At 40.5% G+C, this 18,187-nt stretch overlaps 1 protein-coding gene across 4 annotated transcripts in view; it reads right to left on the reverse strand.

Annotated features, from left to right (window-relative positions):
• The window catches only part of DNAJC24 (DnaJ heat shock protein family (Hsp40) member C24), a 110,504-nt gene that overhangs the window by 85,466 nt on the left and 6,851 nt on the right, over window positions 1-18,187 (reverse strand). For all 4 annotated transcript variants that reach the window (XR_013540910.1, XM_072985855.2, XM_078384026.1 and 1 more), the window contains exon 2: window positions 14,511-14,651. Coding sequence is in view for 3 of the 4 variants with exons in the window: in XM_072985855.2 (XP_072841956.2) it covers window positions 14,511-14,618 (108 nt within the window). In the remaining variant the exon portion in view is untranslated. The remainder of the gene's footprint in view (window positions 1-14,510; window positions 14,652-18,187) is intronic.

An 18,187-nucleotide genomic window follows, 5' to 3' on the forward strand; every position in this document is an offset into this window, starting at 1 on the left:
AACTCTTCAGATGTCTGAAAATGGAGATTAAAGGAAAAGTAAAAAGGAAGGAAACATTGCATGTAGTATTATTGAGCTTTTGTTCATTATAAAGGATATTAACACTAAAACATAGTAGCCATCTAATAAGCAGGGCTCAATAAATTTTTCAAGTCAGATTTCCACATACACCTTTAAATTTTGTTCGAGTCTTAGGAGTAAAAACAAGATTTATTGAAGCAGCTATTTTGAAAAAAAAAAGCAGAAAGCATTTCTCACAACATACTGTAAACTGTATGTATATCTAATAATATATTGCAACATTATTCAAAAGTCCTAATTTATTCTGTTTTAATTATAATCTATTGAGATTACTGCATTTGCAAGAAAGTTAAAGCTCTTCAATTGCATATTTTAAATACATTATAAATTATTAGAACTTAATAAACAAGTAAGAGATACATTTCATCTATTTTTATACAACGTTAAGACAAAAATGTTTTAAAAAATTGTAGGGACAAAGTTCCTGTGTCAAATACAACACACTACTGCCACCTAATGCATACCCAAAGACTACTTCCAAAGAGTTTTCTTCATACTGGGAAAACAGAACACCATCAATGTAACTATTTGTTTCGTGCAGTTAACATTATTTTAATTAATGCTTTCAGATTTATAATTTCTCTGACCCAGCTGTTTCCCTCAGGCAAGCTTAAACATACATTTGTTCAAACAAAAAAATTATGAATATGGGAACACACTGCTGATGAACAAAAACAAGCTTTTAATTTGCAAAAACAATTTAACAAACAGCAGAAAATGAGCAAATGTGTGTATTCTAAGGAGCCTGACTGGCAACAAGAGAACTCTTGGTGAGTATGTGAGAACCAAGACTGCAGCCCTAACATCAGCTTCACTTGTTGGAAAGATCTACGGTGATATAGAAGGAGTTACCTAGGATGATGCACTGCAGTAATACTATGACTATGGAAAATTCTGTACATCAAACACTTGAAGGAGTCCCCAAATAAACTAGGGGTAGGTTGGAAATGCCCTCAGATCCACTGGACTTCTATGTGAGGGCCTGTAATAACCTAGTATCAAACCCTCATATACACAAAGTGGGAACTGAGAGGACTCCTTCCCTCTTGCAGAAACCAAAAGGAGCTACTTTTAATTTGTGTTTTTTTAAAAAGCAAGTGCAAAAATCAAACCACCAGAAACAGTCAAAAGTTGGTAGGTATCTCAAAGCTAAGTCCAGTTTAGTGAATGTTATGCTGAACTTTGAGCTAAGAAACACAAATTCTAGCCCACTTGTACGCTGAACAGAATAGGTGGTCTCATGCTTAGCCAAAATTAATAATAATAGTCATGTGCTGTCAAGTCAATTCTAACTTATGGCGACCCTTTCCCAGCTTTTCCAGGTAGAGAATACTCAGAAGTGGTTTACCATTTCCTTCCTCTGGGGGCACCCTGCTTGCCCAAGGCTATACAGACTGGCTCTAGTTGCAGGAGGCACAGTGAGGAATTGAACTCCCAAATTCTGACTCATCAGCCAGATACCTAAACCACTGAGCTATCCAGCCAGCTTTTGTCCCATAAAATGGAAATACCTGTTTCTTGGGAACAGCCATGAGTCTTACTTTAAAAACAAAAATAACTTTTTGTGTGGAAAAGGAGAGCAACCTCTGTGGCAGATGAGGGAAGGAGAGATCCAAACAGGGACACTAAGAAGGAAGTTTTGTTTTCCCAAAGTACCAACTTCAGTGGAGCTTCCTCCTTCTCAATAATCCCAATTGCAAAATTCCCTATTTAACATGGCTATTGTAAAATTTGGAAGATAAAATTATATGCTAACTAGGACTGCTTTTTGCTGAGCTTTGCTGAACCACAGCACTTCTTTCCACAACTACTTTAAAAATGTCTAAATCCCTAAAAATTAGTTCAAGATAGAAAAAATTTAAGTGTTTTTATGTCAATGGTGTGGAATTTGTAGGCCCAACCAGTGTCACATTTCCATTTGGGGTCCTACAGGTGAAGAATGACTACAAAAAACTTACGAAACTCTGCAACATATTTTAAAAACATTTAAGAAAGGATTTTCTATTTCTGTCAAAGCTGAATATACTAGCTGGGTTATTTTATGCATACACATTCTTCTGCAATCACTACACCAACACATTACATTTTGATGTAAACAAACTCTGTGAATACCAGATACCTTTGAGGAAAGCTTCTTTTCAAATGCAAAGTGATTTAGACCTTCATACACAAATAGAGGTAAAGAAAACATTTTTGTTTCTGCCACAGAGAAGTCATCAATATCAGGGCTGAGTTGCAATTAATAAATAAGAAATGTTTAGCTGTTAAAGAAATGGATGAGAAAAGAATGTTGGTTTCCATTATGTTCTAATGAACTAGCAACAGAAGTAATGGTTAATTGCTGTGTTTTGGTATCAAAAGGCAGAGCTTCAACTTGAGTATCAACAGGTAAGAAACAACTCTCTCCATGACATGTAATCTAAGTTTTGGTGAAATTGTGCAACTCTTAAAGAAACAATTAACTTGACCCATAAGACAAGGAAAATAATGCCCTGAAGGGTAATTTCCATACACCCCATTCATTCTGCAGTGTTATCATTGATAACTTATCAGAATGTGCTTTAAAAGTTTATAAAGTTTATACCATTTGTATTATTTGGCAATTTCGGCTCAAGTAAAAACCCTATTCTGCTGAATTTTTTAAAAATATCTAAATTAAATCACACTAATTGGAAAAATGAAGAAAGAAACTAATTTAAAGCTCTCTGAGAATCACTTTTCAGGAACAAATTCTCATAATTTTAATTCACAGTTTTTCTGAACCACTGAACACTCCTCTGTGCCCTATCCATTGTAGCAAGGAGAATCTGCAAGGACTGAGTCACAATACTTTTCGTACTTCCCCTTTTTCTTGGAGCTCGAATGAAGTACCAACTTCTGTGGCTTGCACAGACAAGCACACAGGGAAAGCATAAGAAATAATAAAAGAAAAACATCTCCTGGAGGTCCTAAAAGAGGATAGGCTACAAAACATGCAAAAGAACAATGCAAGGGAATTCTGTTGTTGTTTAGTCATTTAGTCGTGTCCGACTCTTTGTGACTCCATGGACCAGAGCACGCCAGGCCCTCCTGTCCTCCACTGGCTCCCGGAGTTGAGTCAAATTCATGTTGGTCGCTTTCATGACACTGTCCAACCATCTCGTCCTCTGTCGTCCCCTTCTCCTCTTGCCCTCACACTTTCCCAATTCAGGGTCTTTTCCAGGGAGTTTTCTCTTCTCATGAGATGGCCAAAGTACTGGAGCCTCAGCTTCAGGATCTGTCCTTCCACTGAGCACTCAGGGTTGATTTCCTTTAGAATGGATAGGTTTATTCTCCTTGCAGTCCAGGGGACTCTCAAGAGCCTCAAGAATTCCCTGGAGAGTGAACTCTCAAAGGAATTCTGCAGATATTAGGAAACAGACCAAAACTTCTATTTTATAAGGCTCTGGATGAAATGGAGTGCCTTTCCACTTCTAGGATGCTAGGAAATTCCATAGTTTAAGTCAGAAATATGGTACAGTACCTCAAAAGAAAGGGTAATGTTATCTTTATTGGACCACTCTAAAAACTCAGATAGCACTCTGTGCTACCTATGCAGGGAAGCAACAAAAATTATCTCTCTGCTTTGCCACACTCCTGCTGCAACAGCTCTTGTAGCTATCAACTAATAATTTATTTTAATGCATCCCACAATATACATCTCATCTAGGTGAATCTGGCCACCAACTTCCATAGTATGAACTACTTAAAGAGAAGAATTTTATTTCTGATTCACAACACTCGGTGCTTACCAGGCTTCCTGTTCTATCTTATCTTTAAAAAGTTTTTTTAACTATCTAGAACAGTGGTTCTTAACCTTTGTTACTCGGATGTTTTTGAACTGCAACTCCCAGCAACCCCAGCCAGCACAGTTGGTGGTGAAGGCTTCTGGGAGTTGCAGTCCAAAACTCCTGAGTAACCCAAGGTTAAGAACCAGTGATCTAGAAGACTGCCATGCTTCATAGCTGGGCCTCTAACACCAGTTAATACCAATCTTCCCTGTCTGCTAAGACCGAGGGATCATCTAATGTGAAAGTTTCCTGAATCTCCAAGAAGTCTCTACTGAGACGGCCATTTTCTTGCTCCTAAAACAGCAGGTGAATGAGTATAGTATTTTTCACTCCATAAAATGCACTTGATCATACGATGCACCTAATTTTTAGAGGAGGAAAACAGGAAAAAAATATTCTGAACCAAATAGTGTAATAAAATATTTAATAAACTATAACAGAAAAACATTTGAACCATGTAAAGTGAACAGCAGTCAGCAGTGGCATTAAGAACCATTACCACTGTCATTAACAAATGGAGAGACTTAAAGGTTTGAGTACTCTAGTTTTCTGGAAACCCCAAGAACTCACGATCGCTAGAAGTAAAACTCTGCCCCCCTTTCAGAGAATGGTACGCTCTGTCTTCGTGTGTGTGCCTACAACTGCTAAGGCATCAGGGATAGGAAGCCACTAGCTCCCTTACTGCCCCAGCCAGCCCATCATCTCTATGGGACTCATCAGTTGACTGCTCGTGGTCCGGAAGCACTCCTAGGCCATGTCCTGGAAGGGGAGGAGAAGGACAGCATGGTGGCGATGGTGGCAGTGGGGGCCCGGCCTGGTGCTGAACGAACCAATATCAGTGGCAGGCATGAGAGGGGGAAGCCGGAGGCGGCGGCGTGGAAGATGGGAGGCGGAGCTCACCTTTTTCCCTGCAGAGTCAAGCTTTCGTTGCCAGCAGTGGGAACCCAAAAGAGATTCCTGGGTTGTGCTTGGAGTCGGGAGGGTAAAAAAAGACTGGCAGTGGGGGGGGGGAGTACAGAACCCAGCCACGTATGACAGCGGCATGGGCTCTGGGGGGTCTGTTAATGTCCACAAATTGCACCATTTTTACAGTATTTGTTCCATAAGACGCACACAATTCCCCCCCTTTTTTGGGGGGGGGGAGTGTGTCTTATGGAGCAAAAAATACAGTATATATGGTGAGGCCTATTCAGATTGAAGAGCTGCACAAAGACCAAATGTGTCCCCAGGCCATAGGTCATGTGTTCTATGTTTAGAGCTCATCCACACGGGGTATGGGTTCAAACTGATGTGGGCTGGAACCATGTCTCTTTCTCCAATAGATCTGGAATTACTCACTCTAGGCTTCTGTACCTCTTGATCATTTTTCCTTCCACACTGTCTTTCTCCTACCACCTCTGCCCTGTCCCCATCCTGTCTCTCTTTCCCTCTCTTTATTTCCAAGATCTCTTTCGAAGCTCAACATAAATGCTTGATATGCCATCTAATATAGTATTCATTATTAGGCAAGAAAGGGACCAAAATTTCTTGAATTAGTTAAGAGATCTCTGCACAAATCCTAAGCAGGCAGAACTGAACAACTGAAACATGAAACATGCGATACGGCCAAGACCTACTGAAAGCCTAAGGGACCCATGTACAAGACTGCAGTGAACTCCAGCACTTAAAATACATTGCATCTAGCTTCAATATGGGACCCAAAACAGGAGCTCTGCTATAAATGGAGCCATGGAAAGTTGTCTGTGGTTATCAATGAAATAGGCTTTGATGGCCACTGCAAAGCAGTGAGGTTCTTTCAAGGCTAGTGTTGCCATAAGCAAGAGATATGCAAAGGCTTTCAGGAAGATTTACAACTAGACGTGGGGATGAATAAAAATGAAATACAATATTCGTTAAAAATCGCTGATTCCTTAAATATTCATCCCTTCATATTCGTGAGTTCCAGAGACTCCACCAAATACGAAGGAATGAATATTTGTCCATTTTTATTCATCCCCCATATGAAGAGACGGAAAGCTAGCCTTCCCTCTCTTCCTATTGCCTTTCCATTCTACCTATGCCCCCGATGATCAGTGGGCTGATAGGCAGTCAGCCGGACCCATAGTCACTCACCCCCACAGCTTATCCCCCTTCCCCTTCCTACCTTAGCCACTGCCGCCATCCGCCACTGCCTGGTGCCACCATCATCCATTGCCACCTGCTGCAGTGGCCTACATAGCCATGGCCTGCCGTAAGGGACACTGGCTACCCTTTGCAAAGATGGCAGCTGTGGCTTCTTTTAGGGCAGGGATTCCCTCAAGACAGGCCATAACACTGGAGACCACTGCAGCGAGCGGCGGTGGATGGTGAGGATGCCTCCATAGCACAGGCCGCCATGGATGGTGGCAGCAGTGGCAGTGGTGGTGCAGACTGCAGCAGCCCAGGTAGAGAGGTGACAAGAGTAGTGGGAAGGCAGGAAGGCTGTGGGGATGGGAGGCTCAGCTCTTTTTTTTAGACAGCCTCTGGTTGTCGATTCATGCTTCGTCAGTTCATTGGGAGGAGATTCGTGCTTAGTGGGTCATCAGCTTTGATGTATCACGAAGCAGGACGAATCGCCAAATTGGTTATTCGTCCCCATCTCTATTTACAACACAGAGTCTATCTTCTTAATAGTCTTGCAAGGAAACCTTGTTAAAGCATTTTACCAATTTCTTTCATATTTATATGGGTTGTGGAGCCTATCGCTATGGTTTGTACAGATTCTCGTTGGCGTCTATAGAGATGGAAATGTTAGCAGAGATTAACAAGTTATAAAAGAGAAAGAGAAGGGGTTACAGTTCAACTAGCTTAACTAGAGGGAATGGAATGGACAGTAATAGCAAGAAAGGAGGTCCCTGGAAGGAGGAGAAGGCAAATCCAGCACAGGAGAGAAGCACCAAAGGGGAATGGGCACAATATCCTTGTTGCAGGAGCGTGTGTGTAAGTCGTCACACACCCCTACACTGACCTACAGGCCAGGATAGATTTTGTGGAATACCACGGTTCTAGAGACTCCTGAAACAAAAGAGTTAAAAGACAGTTGGTTAAAGTTTCCTCTGTTGTTGGGTGACGGTGGGCTCATAGAAGTTATTGTTGAAAATCCTCAGTTCTAGTTAAATAGAAATATATTGACAGCAACAACTGGCTCCTCTTTTGTTAAGAGGTAAAAAGAGAAACCACTAGGGATGAACCCAAATCCAATCACATGCGGTCAAACAGAAAAAAAATCTGAAAAGAGTGTGGTCTCCAAACAATACAAATTCAGGAGCAGATGATACCTTTATTAGAGCACTAAAAAAAAATCAAGCAAGCAACAGACAGCTAACTTTCAATGATAATTCTTCTCCAGGTTGAGCATCCAGTTCCTCAGGGTAGTTCAGAAAATTATATACTTTTATTAAAGTGTCGAAGTCTCATGATTAGAGATGGGGGTATTTGTATTCGTATACAAATACCACTACACAGGTGGACATAACGGGGGTCCAGACCCCTTGGGCCGGACCGTCCACTCACCTTCCACTGTTGCTATGGGCTCCACACTCCCAATCACTCCAAAGCTTGCGGTCTGCGAGCCACTCTTCAACCTTGCAGTGAGGTTTGTCCTCCCGCCAGGAGTGGCTCACAGACAGGAAGGGAGTGCAGAGATAGCGGCAACAGTGGAAGGTGAGTGGACGGTTATGTCCACCTGTGCAGAGGTATTTGTATTCATATACGAATACCTTCATCTCTACTCATGACTGTTGTTGGGGTCAGGTTAGCTTCCTGAGATGGACACAGATACAATTTGCAAAAGGTTTGTGGGGAGATGTTTCAAACTCTTCCTCAGCCAACAGTGTGGCATTTATCACCCAACTCTTTAAACAAAAGATTATCAAGCACTCTGCACCCCCCTTGTCTCGCCCTTCAGCTTTTTGAAACTCAAATATTTTTTGTGACTAGGGAAACACAGAAGGTAACTCAGAAGCATGGCAAGACTTCATCAGAGCCAATTTTAGCCAAAACTGAAGCCAAATCAATAGTTTTACCTGATGGATGCTTTCCTCAGCCTGCAGTACCATTTGGCTGGTGTCAAGAGTCCATGATGTTCAAGAATCCACATTGTTCTTCAGTTGGTGCTCTGTGTAAGATACCATCTAATGGTATCTTACACAAGTCAAACAGCTTCACTAACACATTAAAGTTACTCCTTCTCTAGAAATACTCTTTCTGAACACACTCACAGTGAGCAATGACATACTCAAAATAAGCCCTTTTTAAAAACATCACAGTGACTGTTCAGTCACAGGGGAAAGACGGGGGAGAATCTTGTTATCAAATTGATAAAATTGTGATTAATCTGATTAAGATGCAAGTCAAATTGTAGGCAAATGTGAAAAGGAGGGGGAGCTCAGTTAAGTTCATCAGTCATTAAATAAAATGCAACAATAATATATATCAGCAAAGCTGATTCTTCCGCCCAATGCAGCCCTTACACATATCACAAATCTATTCTGAACAAAAAAATTGGGGGGGGGGGATGTTTGCCAAGGGACTATAAAGAAAAACAAAAAGATTTGTTGCATGAGCATATTCCCATTAATGGATGCAACCATCCATGTTTGGACATCTACTGTGAGGAACACATTGTTACCATTTCAGAAACTGTAATGGTAACATTTCAGAAACTGTAACATATATTCACATTTTATCTTTCAACTACAATACTTTTAAAATAGCGATAAATAATTCATATTTCGAATGGACTCAATAAATTTGTATCTGTATTTTAAAGTATATATATCAACTTTAAGAAAACAAAATCTAACTGTATAATCCAAGCCAATCACAACTGGCAGTAATCTCATCAATGCTGGCAGGTTTAATTTTAGATCTACCAGCTGCCTTAAAAACATCTCCATGTGATTGTGCCACCCCTAGGTTCTGCCTGTCTATTACTTTCAAACAGAACAGCTATCAACTTGAACAACAATCCTACTGTCAGACAAACTCTGATTTTAGGAAAAATCAAGCCCTCTAAACTTTGTTATTTTAGAACTGGCCATTACTGCAATTTAAATTTCAACAGACATTCAGTTCAAAATAGGTGGGGGATTATCAAAGAACAAAAGGGTCAACAATTGCACTATAAATTGTAATTTCGGTTAGCACATATAGACCTTTATATCCTGGGGTATCTACATCTAAAGGTTCATACATACACATTTATAAATTTGCTTTTATTGAGACCACAGCAGTTCCTTTCATGTAAATTTGTAAACTTCCTTGGGGTTTAGTTGTACAATCAATTCTATTGTGATTCTCGTGTTTGGGGAATGTGTCTCCCCTCAGAAATAGTTTATTATTATATTAACGGACAATTTTAGGCATGTTATATTCTGTCACGCAGTGTAGAAAGACAGATTTTAAAAATGAACGAATGAATGATTTCGCGCACGCACGCACGCACGCACGCACGCACGCACACACACACACACACACCATGAAGGCTGCTTAGTCTTAAATGACTAGGAAGTATCTAAGGATCCCTACAAGAGTTCTGGTGAAATAATAATAATGAAAAACTTTGTCCATCATGAAGCATACACTGTGGATCTTACAAGCTCAAAGTGACTGTTAGATTTCAAAGTCTAATAGATGTAAAAATATATGCTTCAAATGTAAAAAATAAAATCCATCATTACTCTTTAAATCAGAATCTGAACAGGAAAAAATGTGAGTGACTATTAACTAAAGGCCACAATACTAATGCACTTTTTAGCAAACATATTAACAAGGGTTACTTTCCTCTCACAGAAAAGTTCCAGTATGGAACATTGCTCCTTTTCAGGGTTCTAACCAGCTAAACAGCCATGATAACTTCTGGGTACTCTATTTCAGTGGTTCTTAACCTTTGTTACTTGGATGCTTTTGAACTGCAACTCCCAGAAACCCCAGTCAGGACAGCTGGTGGTGAAGGCTTCTGGGAGTTGCAGTCCAAAACTCCTGAGTAACCCAAGGTTAAGAACCACTGCTCTATTTCATACCCCTCTTCTCAGTTTTCCATTTCCTCCAGGTATAAGACAAGGATAGAATGATTTCAATACGAACCCAAAGCAGACCTTTCATCGTCACAGTAATCCACGTTTATGCACCAACCACCAATGCTGAAGAGACTGAAACTGACCACTTCTATGAAGAATTACAACACCTTCTAGAACTGACACCAAAGAAAGATTTTATTCTCATTATAGGGGACTGGAATGCTAAAGCAGGAAGTCAGGAGATGAAAGAAACAACAGGTATGTTTGGCCTTGGAGTTTAAAACATAGCAGGGCAAAGGCTAATAGAGTTTTGTCAAGAGAACAAGCTAGTCATCACAAACACTCTTTTCCAACAACACAAGAGGTGACTCTACACATGGACATCACCAGATGGGCAATACCTAAATCAGATTGATTATATTCTCTGCAGACAAAGATGGAGAAGCTCTATACAGTCAGCGAAAACAAGATCTGGTGCTGACTGTGGCTCTGATCATCAGCTTCTTATAGCAAAATTCAAGCTTAAACTGAAGAAAGTAGGAAAAACTACTGGCCTAGTCAGGTTTAATCTAAATCAAATCCCTTATGAATACACACTGGAAGTGAAGGACTGATTTAAGGAACTAAATTTGGTGGACAGAGTGCCTGAAGAACTTTGGATAGAGGCTCGTAACATTGTCCAGGAGGCAGCAACAAAAACCATCCCAAAGAAAAGGAAATGCAAGAAAGCAAAGTGGCTGTCCAATGAGGCCTTACAAAAAGCAGAGAAGAGAAGGGAAACAAAATGCAATGGAGATAGGGAAAGTTACAGAAAACTGAATGCAGACTTCCAGAGAATAACAAGGAGAGACATGAAGGCCTTCTTAAACAACCAGTGCAAAGAAACAGAGAAAAATAATTGAAAGGGAAAAACCATTGATCTGTTCAAGAAAATTGGAGATATTAAAGTGCAAAGATGGACATGATAAAGGACAAAAATGGTAGGGACCTTACAGAAGCAGAAGACATCAAGAAGAGCTGGCAAGAATACACAGTGGAATTATACCAGGAAGATGTGGATGTCCTGGACAACCCAGATAGTGTGGTTGCTGACCTTGAGCCAGACATCCTGGAGAGTGAAGTCAAGTGGGCCTTAGAAAGCTTGGCTAACAACAAGGCCAGTGGAGGTGATGGCATTCCAGTTGAACTACTTAAAATCTTAAAATATGGTGCTGTTAAGGCGGTACACTCAATATGCCAGCAAATTTGGAAAACTCAGCAGTGGCCAGAGGATTGGAAAAGATCAATCCCAAAGAAGGGCAGTGTCAAAGAATGCTCCAACTACCGTACAATTGCACTCATTTCACATGCTAGCAAGGTTACGCTCAAAATCCTACAAGGGAGGTTTCAGCAGTATGTGGACCGAGAACTCCCAGAAGTACAATCTGGATTTTGAAGGGGCAGAGGAACTAGAGACCAAATTGCTAACGTGCGCTGGATTATGGAGAAAGCCAGAGAGTTCCAGAAAAATATCTACTTCTGCTTCATTGACTATGCAAAAGACTTTGACTGTGTGGACCACAGCAAACTATGGCAGGTTCTTAAAGAAATGGGAGTGCCTGACCATCTTATCTATCTCCCGAGAAATCTATATGTGGGACAGGAAGTAACAGTTAGAACTGGCTATGGAACAACTGATTGGTTCAAAATTGGGAAAGGAGTACAACAAGGCTGTATATCGTCTCCCTGCTTATTTAACTTATATGCAGAATACATCATGCAAAAGGCTGGACTAGATGAATCCCAGACCGTAATTAAGATTGCCAGAAGAAATATCAACGACTTCAGATATGCAGATGATACCACTCTGATGGCAGAAAGTGAGGAAGAATTAAAGAACCTCTTAATGAGGATGAAAGAGGAGAGCGCAAAAACCAGTCTGAAGCTCAACATCAAAAAAAAAAAAAAACTAAGATCATGGCCACTGGTCACATCACCTCATGGCAAATAGAAGGGGAAGATATGGAGGCAGTGACAGATTTTACTTTCTTGGGCTCCACAATCACTGCAGATGGTGACAGCAGCCACAAAATTAAAAGACGCCTGCTTCTTGGGAGGAAAGCGATGACAAACCTAGACAGCATCTTAAAAAGCAGAGACATCACCTTGCCAACAAAGGTCTGCATCGTCAAAGCTATGGTTTTTCCAGTAGCGATGTATGGAAGTGAGAGCTGGACCATAAAGAAGGCTGACCGCCAAAGAATTGATGCTTTTACATTGTGCTAGAAGAGACTCTTGAGAGTCCCCTGGACTGCAAGGAGAACAAACCTATTCTGAAGGAAATCAACCCTGAGTGCTCACTGGAAGGACAGATCCTGAAGCTGAGGCTCCAATACTTTGGCCATATCATGAAAAGAAAGATCTCCCTGGAAAAGACCCTGATGTTGGGAAAGTGTGAAGGCAAGAGGAGAAGGGGACGACAGAGGACGAGATGGTTGGAAGCTACCAACATGAATTTGACCCAACTCTGGGAGGCAGTGGAAGACAGGAGGGCCTCGCGTGCTCTGGTCCATGGGGTCATGAAGAGTTGGACATAACTTAACGATTAAACAAATAAAAAATAAGACAAGGAGTACTCTGGGGCCCATAAACATGCTAAATGCTTCCTGGAAAGTTTGAGGGTTAAATACTCAGAGGGAGAAAACTTGGGGCTTTCTTCCTAAAGACTGTTTTAGATTTCTACAAGATGTGGTATTTGAGAGTCTATTAATGTTCCCCCCACCATTCCCTCCAAGCTGCAGAGGTGCGTGGCTGTGCAGCACTGTATTGCTGATACGCACCCACAGTTAGTGAAGACACTTATTTGGCAATATTTAAAAAGTGAAGATTCTGATAAATAAGAATTTTTTTCTCTGAATTACAAATACTTTGTTTTCAGTCATGGTATTTCAAATGTAAAACAAAACTGTTGTGGAAAGCAGGCTTGAAAGGTGCTTACCGTATTTGCCAGCGTATAAGATGACTTTTTTGCCCTGAAAAGCATGCCTCCGGGGGGGCATCTTATACGCCGGGTGCACCCAGAGCGGGCAGCACGTAGTGCAAGGAGGAAAGAGGAGAGGTGAACGAGGAAGAGGAGGAGGAAGAGGAGGCAGAGGCAGCACCTCTTCTCCCAAGGAGGCAGCGGGCGGCTCCGGCTCTCAGGTGCCGCATGGCCCAGCAGGAAGCAGCATGGAGAGGCGAACCCAGCCCAGGAAGTAGGCAGAGCTTGGTCCCCACCGGCTCAGTCACTTCCTCACACAGTTGCCCTCACGGAAAGCAGCAGCAGCAGCGCCGCCTCCTTCTTCCCCGTGACCTACCACCATGTTGCCCAGGTGGAGAGAAGCTGGCAAGCAAACGGCGCCTGCGACAAGCCAGCGCCGCCCCACTCATCGCCAGTGTCGTCGCCGCACTGGACTCCCAAGGAGACTTCCTGAGGCCAGGCAAGCGAGCAGGCGCTGGCCTCTGCCTCGGGCCAGCTGGTAGCCCGCCCCAGAAACTTGCTTTCCTTCTCCTCCCTCTTTGGCCCCTCCGGGGGGGGTAAAAGGCAATGGGAGGGGTAGTCTTACATGGCGGGTATATAACGAACACTATATTTTGAGTGGAAATGTTGGGGTCGTCTTATACGCCCAGTCGTCTTATACGCCGGCAAATATGGTAATTTTTTTTATTTCCAGGAGGCAGTCATTAAGATTTTCTAGTTTTTAGCGTGTCAGGTTTTTTTTTAATTTTATTAAAGAGAGGCATAGGTTAGATATGTTGAGAAATACTGATCTGTAACACTGTGGAATTCACTGTCAAATTGTACCTACAGACTAGACAGAAGCAAAGAAGGATGCAACTAGCATCAAGCCATGATAACACTTCTTACATTAAATCATTACACCAGTCTGCAGAACATACTGTTGATCAATTTCATGCCACATACTTTCATATCTATACTGTATGCTCTTAAGTCTATGCCATATCAGAATTGAAGTGATGCTACAGAACTACACAAGCCATTCTACAAACAGATAAGCTAATATAAATTAAAACTTAAATCTTCATACTTCTTTTTTAATCCCATTATTGTAGTTTAACAACTCGCTTTTGTAGGAGTGAGGAAAACAATCTTTGTCACTCAGAGCCTCATGCTCAATTTATCCAGTAATGCCAGTCTAGTGCTAGTGACATTATAATTGCTGCCATGGTAGCAAATTGTGAAGTCACAAACACTGATTGATTCATTTCATGGTACAACTCAGTAGGGAAGGTCAGACAGTTTCCTTAATTAAGATAAAGAATCATTTACAAGTTTGAAGATAATTCTTTGGCAGTATTTTCATTTCACATGTGACTGAAAAACAGAAAGCATATTCTTGTGCATTTTCAGAATGTCATGAAATCTACAAAATGGTCAGGTATATTTAAAAGATGAAAAGAAATCAGTTTCAGTTCTTTCTATTAAGTCACCTGCACACATAATATAACGTACTGCACTCATTCCCATTAATGCAATATTCATTAAACAAATGTAATTTTAAAAATATTTATTTGCTTTCTAGATGACTTAAAATATACTTACCAATAATACCAGTCTTTGATATTTTCTTTTCAAGTCTGTTAGACTATCTGATGGTCCTGCACCAAGAATGCTGTACCAGTCCTTCTGCGGTTGCTCTCTCAAAGCCATCACATAGCTAAGCAATGAAGCAATTCCTAATATCTGTTTTAATGACAAGAACAAAATAATAAACATATTTTCAAAAGAAAATCAAGAGCTCTAATGCTTATGAACATGTGCAAGTAGCAGAGTAACAGTAACATTGTCAATACAAGGATGAAAATGGTAATTGTAGGGTTCCCCTGAAATATTCTTTCCATTTTTTTCTTTCCCTGTTTCACAGACTCAGCAGGCTGAAAATTAATTTCTAAGTTTTCTCAGAAGAAATTTTTTTGGAGTTATGACATTTCATCTTAAAATATGAAATTAATTCAAAACTAGCTAGAAAGTGATGCATAGTGAAATTAATGAAGCTGGACAAGAGGGAAAACGCTAAGAATTCTATGAAAGTTTTATATTAATAAATGAGACTTCCAAAACACTTGCTAGAGTAATGTAGATACCAAAAATATATAGTAATGTAAAGACTAAAAAAACCCAAAAGTAACACCAGATTTCATAGAACGTGGCATGCCCACGCCCTACTTTTATACTTGGCAAGTATAATAACATACTGGTTGGAATTTAAAATTTTTTCATGATAGTATTTTTCCCAGTACATTGGCTAGAAGCTTGAGTTTCAGGTTTTTATGTCTTAGAAAATACACCGCTGCCATCACTTTTGAAGGTGGAGGGACTTAGAAGTTGATGAGCAGTTTTGAAAGATCTAGCCTTAGAAGTGTCTAAAAGCAGGGTTCCAGCAACTGAGAATTTTTCTGTCAAGAAGTATTCAACACATTGTATATTACAAAGTACTAATCTCACTAAATTCTTGACATTTATTCCTTAGCAAGGGTGGAAAGGATTTCAACTTTATTATCAGGATGTACTCGACTGCAACCTTGAAAAACTTTTGTACAAGATCCTATGAAACTACTTCCTAATTTTTCAACAGAAACAGAGAGAGAAAAAACAAAAAACAAGAAAGCAAACAGAACTATCTTCCACTGTACTTAACGAAAGAAAATCGTAATCCTGATGCCTCTCTTCAGTACATAATATAATAGTGTCAGGCAATGCGTAACAGCTCATTACATTAATGAACAGCAAAAAAAGAGAGGAAACCTTTGTAACATGCTGACATGATAATGACAGCTTCTCATTCTCATTAACCACACATCACAGAAGTTTAGGGCCAAGGAGACAATGATTCAAAGAACTGGAAGACAGAGTGAACAAATATCCATGACACTTGCAAGCAACGGAGATGATGACACGCACAACCACAGAAGGCACTTGTTCCATCTGACACATCTTCTGAACTGTTAAGGAAAACTCTTTCCTGAAGAGCAATAAAGGTTGAAGAAAGAGTTTCAGAAGACTTGGGTAAGCAACTGGTCCTCCAAAGTGTTTTGAAATATAACTAGACTTTTTCAGTAAATAACAAACAATAGCAATATAGAATCACCGTAGCTCCTGAGTGACTTACTATCTTGGCTTAATATATCAGCATGAACGCAACGAAGATGTAGCTGTCCCTTATAAGATTGTTCATAATTTATTCAAGAAACTGCTAACAATCCTCAACAAGAGAAAATTGTTTTATTATCACATATATCAACAGCAAAATAATTATCCGAGTGGTGTTCAATAAGCAAAACCACATCAACTCCACATAATAGGGAGGTATCATGATACTAAGGAGAGATTTTCAGAAAAATTGTTTGTTTTTATTTTTTCACAAGAAGACAAAGAACTCTGTCACCTCTCCAACAGACAACCTAACTGGAACTAGGCACATTGATTCAGTTCTGAAAAACAAAACAGACCCCCTTGTTCAGTCATTAAGGTGTGTTTATAGCACACACTCACTGAGCATTACCCTCTCTGCTGTCATGTTGAATGCATAAATGCAACTTTCTAGAGAATCAGATTTGTCTGGGCAGTCCCTCAATGTGAGGCACAACCTCAAGCGAGCGGGTGAGCTAACGTGGAGAGCTTTGCCATCAACAGAAGTCTCTCTCTTTCAGTCTTATTTCTGTGTTCAATGAGCCAACATAGGAGGCAACATTAGCACACTGCCCTAACACCTGTGTTCTCCACATACTTCCTTAATAAATGAATAGGGATAAAGGCTAAAACTCCTCCACAAGGGAGTGTTACAGCTAGCCTAAAAGAGGTGGTGGTAACACTTTTACTGAAAAAGTCATTCCATTCATGAGAAAAGTGCCGGTGCATGTCATGGTTTTTCAGTGCCAAATGTTCCTGGATGAGACAAACTATCAAGACCCATTTCAGTCTGGTTTCAGGCTTGCTTATGGAACAAAAACCGCTTTGGCTGACTTGATTAAAATGTTGGGATAATAATGATTTTGCATGCTTTCTAACAAAAGGTTTCAGTGGAAGGGGCTTTTACAGCCTAATGTGATTGTCCTCTGCCACTAACCTATTGGTAAAGTTCTTTATCCCACCTCTGGCATTGAGGCAAATCCCTTTCCTCCTCTTTCTGTTTGTGTGCTTCCTTTGTGTTGTTTTTGTTGTTGTTGTTGTTGTTGTTAGTCTCTTTTTCTTCTTCCACCTCCAAGCATGTAGCAGGCATGGAAGACATCTCTTCCATGTGGTGGAGATTCTATATTCCCCCTTTTTCTCTCTGATTACACCTACAGATGGTAACTGTGAGAAAATACGTTTTTCACCCCTACGTTAAATGCTTCTAGGATGTTTTTATCATAGAAAGTGCAAGTTTATGTGAAGAAACAAAGACGGGGCGGTTAACGAGAACTGGGCTATTCTCTGAACTGCTGCTGTTTGTTCTTTGTACCTCATACTCTGCTAATAAAAGAAATAACTAAAGTTCCACAACAGAAAGACCTATGATGGGAACTGGAGAGGGGAAATATGTTCTTATTGTTTTCTGCTGGACATTTGATGACTTTCAATACCATCATCCAGGATATTCTTTGAGACTGCCTCTCAGTGATGGTATGTGGAAGCCCCATTTTGCAATGACTCATCCCTCCTAGTAGCTGATCTCAGTAATGCACTAGATGAATATTAAATGAGACAAGATCAAGACACTCCTGGTAACTGGAAAGGCAGACCAGGGAATGAGAATCAAGCCTATGCTGGATGAAGTCATACTTCCACTGAAAACTCAAGATTCATAGCATGGACGTATACCTAGATTCAGCCCTCAGCCTGCATGCCCAGATTTCAATTACAATTAGGAATGCAACTCCACAATTAAAGCTCGTGTGCCAGTTGTGCCTGCTCCTGGAGATGTCTAATCTGGTTATGATGACACATGATTTAGTTACATGGTAATGCCTCTGAAGAATGTTTAGAATCTTCAGCTGTTCCAAAATGCTCCTGCCAGCCTAGTACCCAGCTTTAGTTACAAACAGCAAATAACTCCCCACTACAATAACTTCACTGCCTGACAGCCTGTTTCAAGCTCCAATACATCAAGTTGATTTGATTATCTATAAAAGCCTATACAATTTAGGGCCATTCACACATTGGGTAGGAATGGTCTGCATTCCCACGAAGAAGCTAGATAGGTAGAAAAATATTAGACTATATTAGACAAAGACTGAAAG

Source organism: Pogona vitticeps, chromosome 1, assembly GCF_051106095.1.
Source record: "Pogona vitticeps strain Pit_001003342236 chromosome 1, PviZW2.1, whole genome shotgun sequence".
NCBI classification, from domain to species: Eukaryota; Metazoa; Chordata; class Lepidosauria; order Squamata; family Agamidae; genus Pogona; species Pogona vitticeps.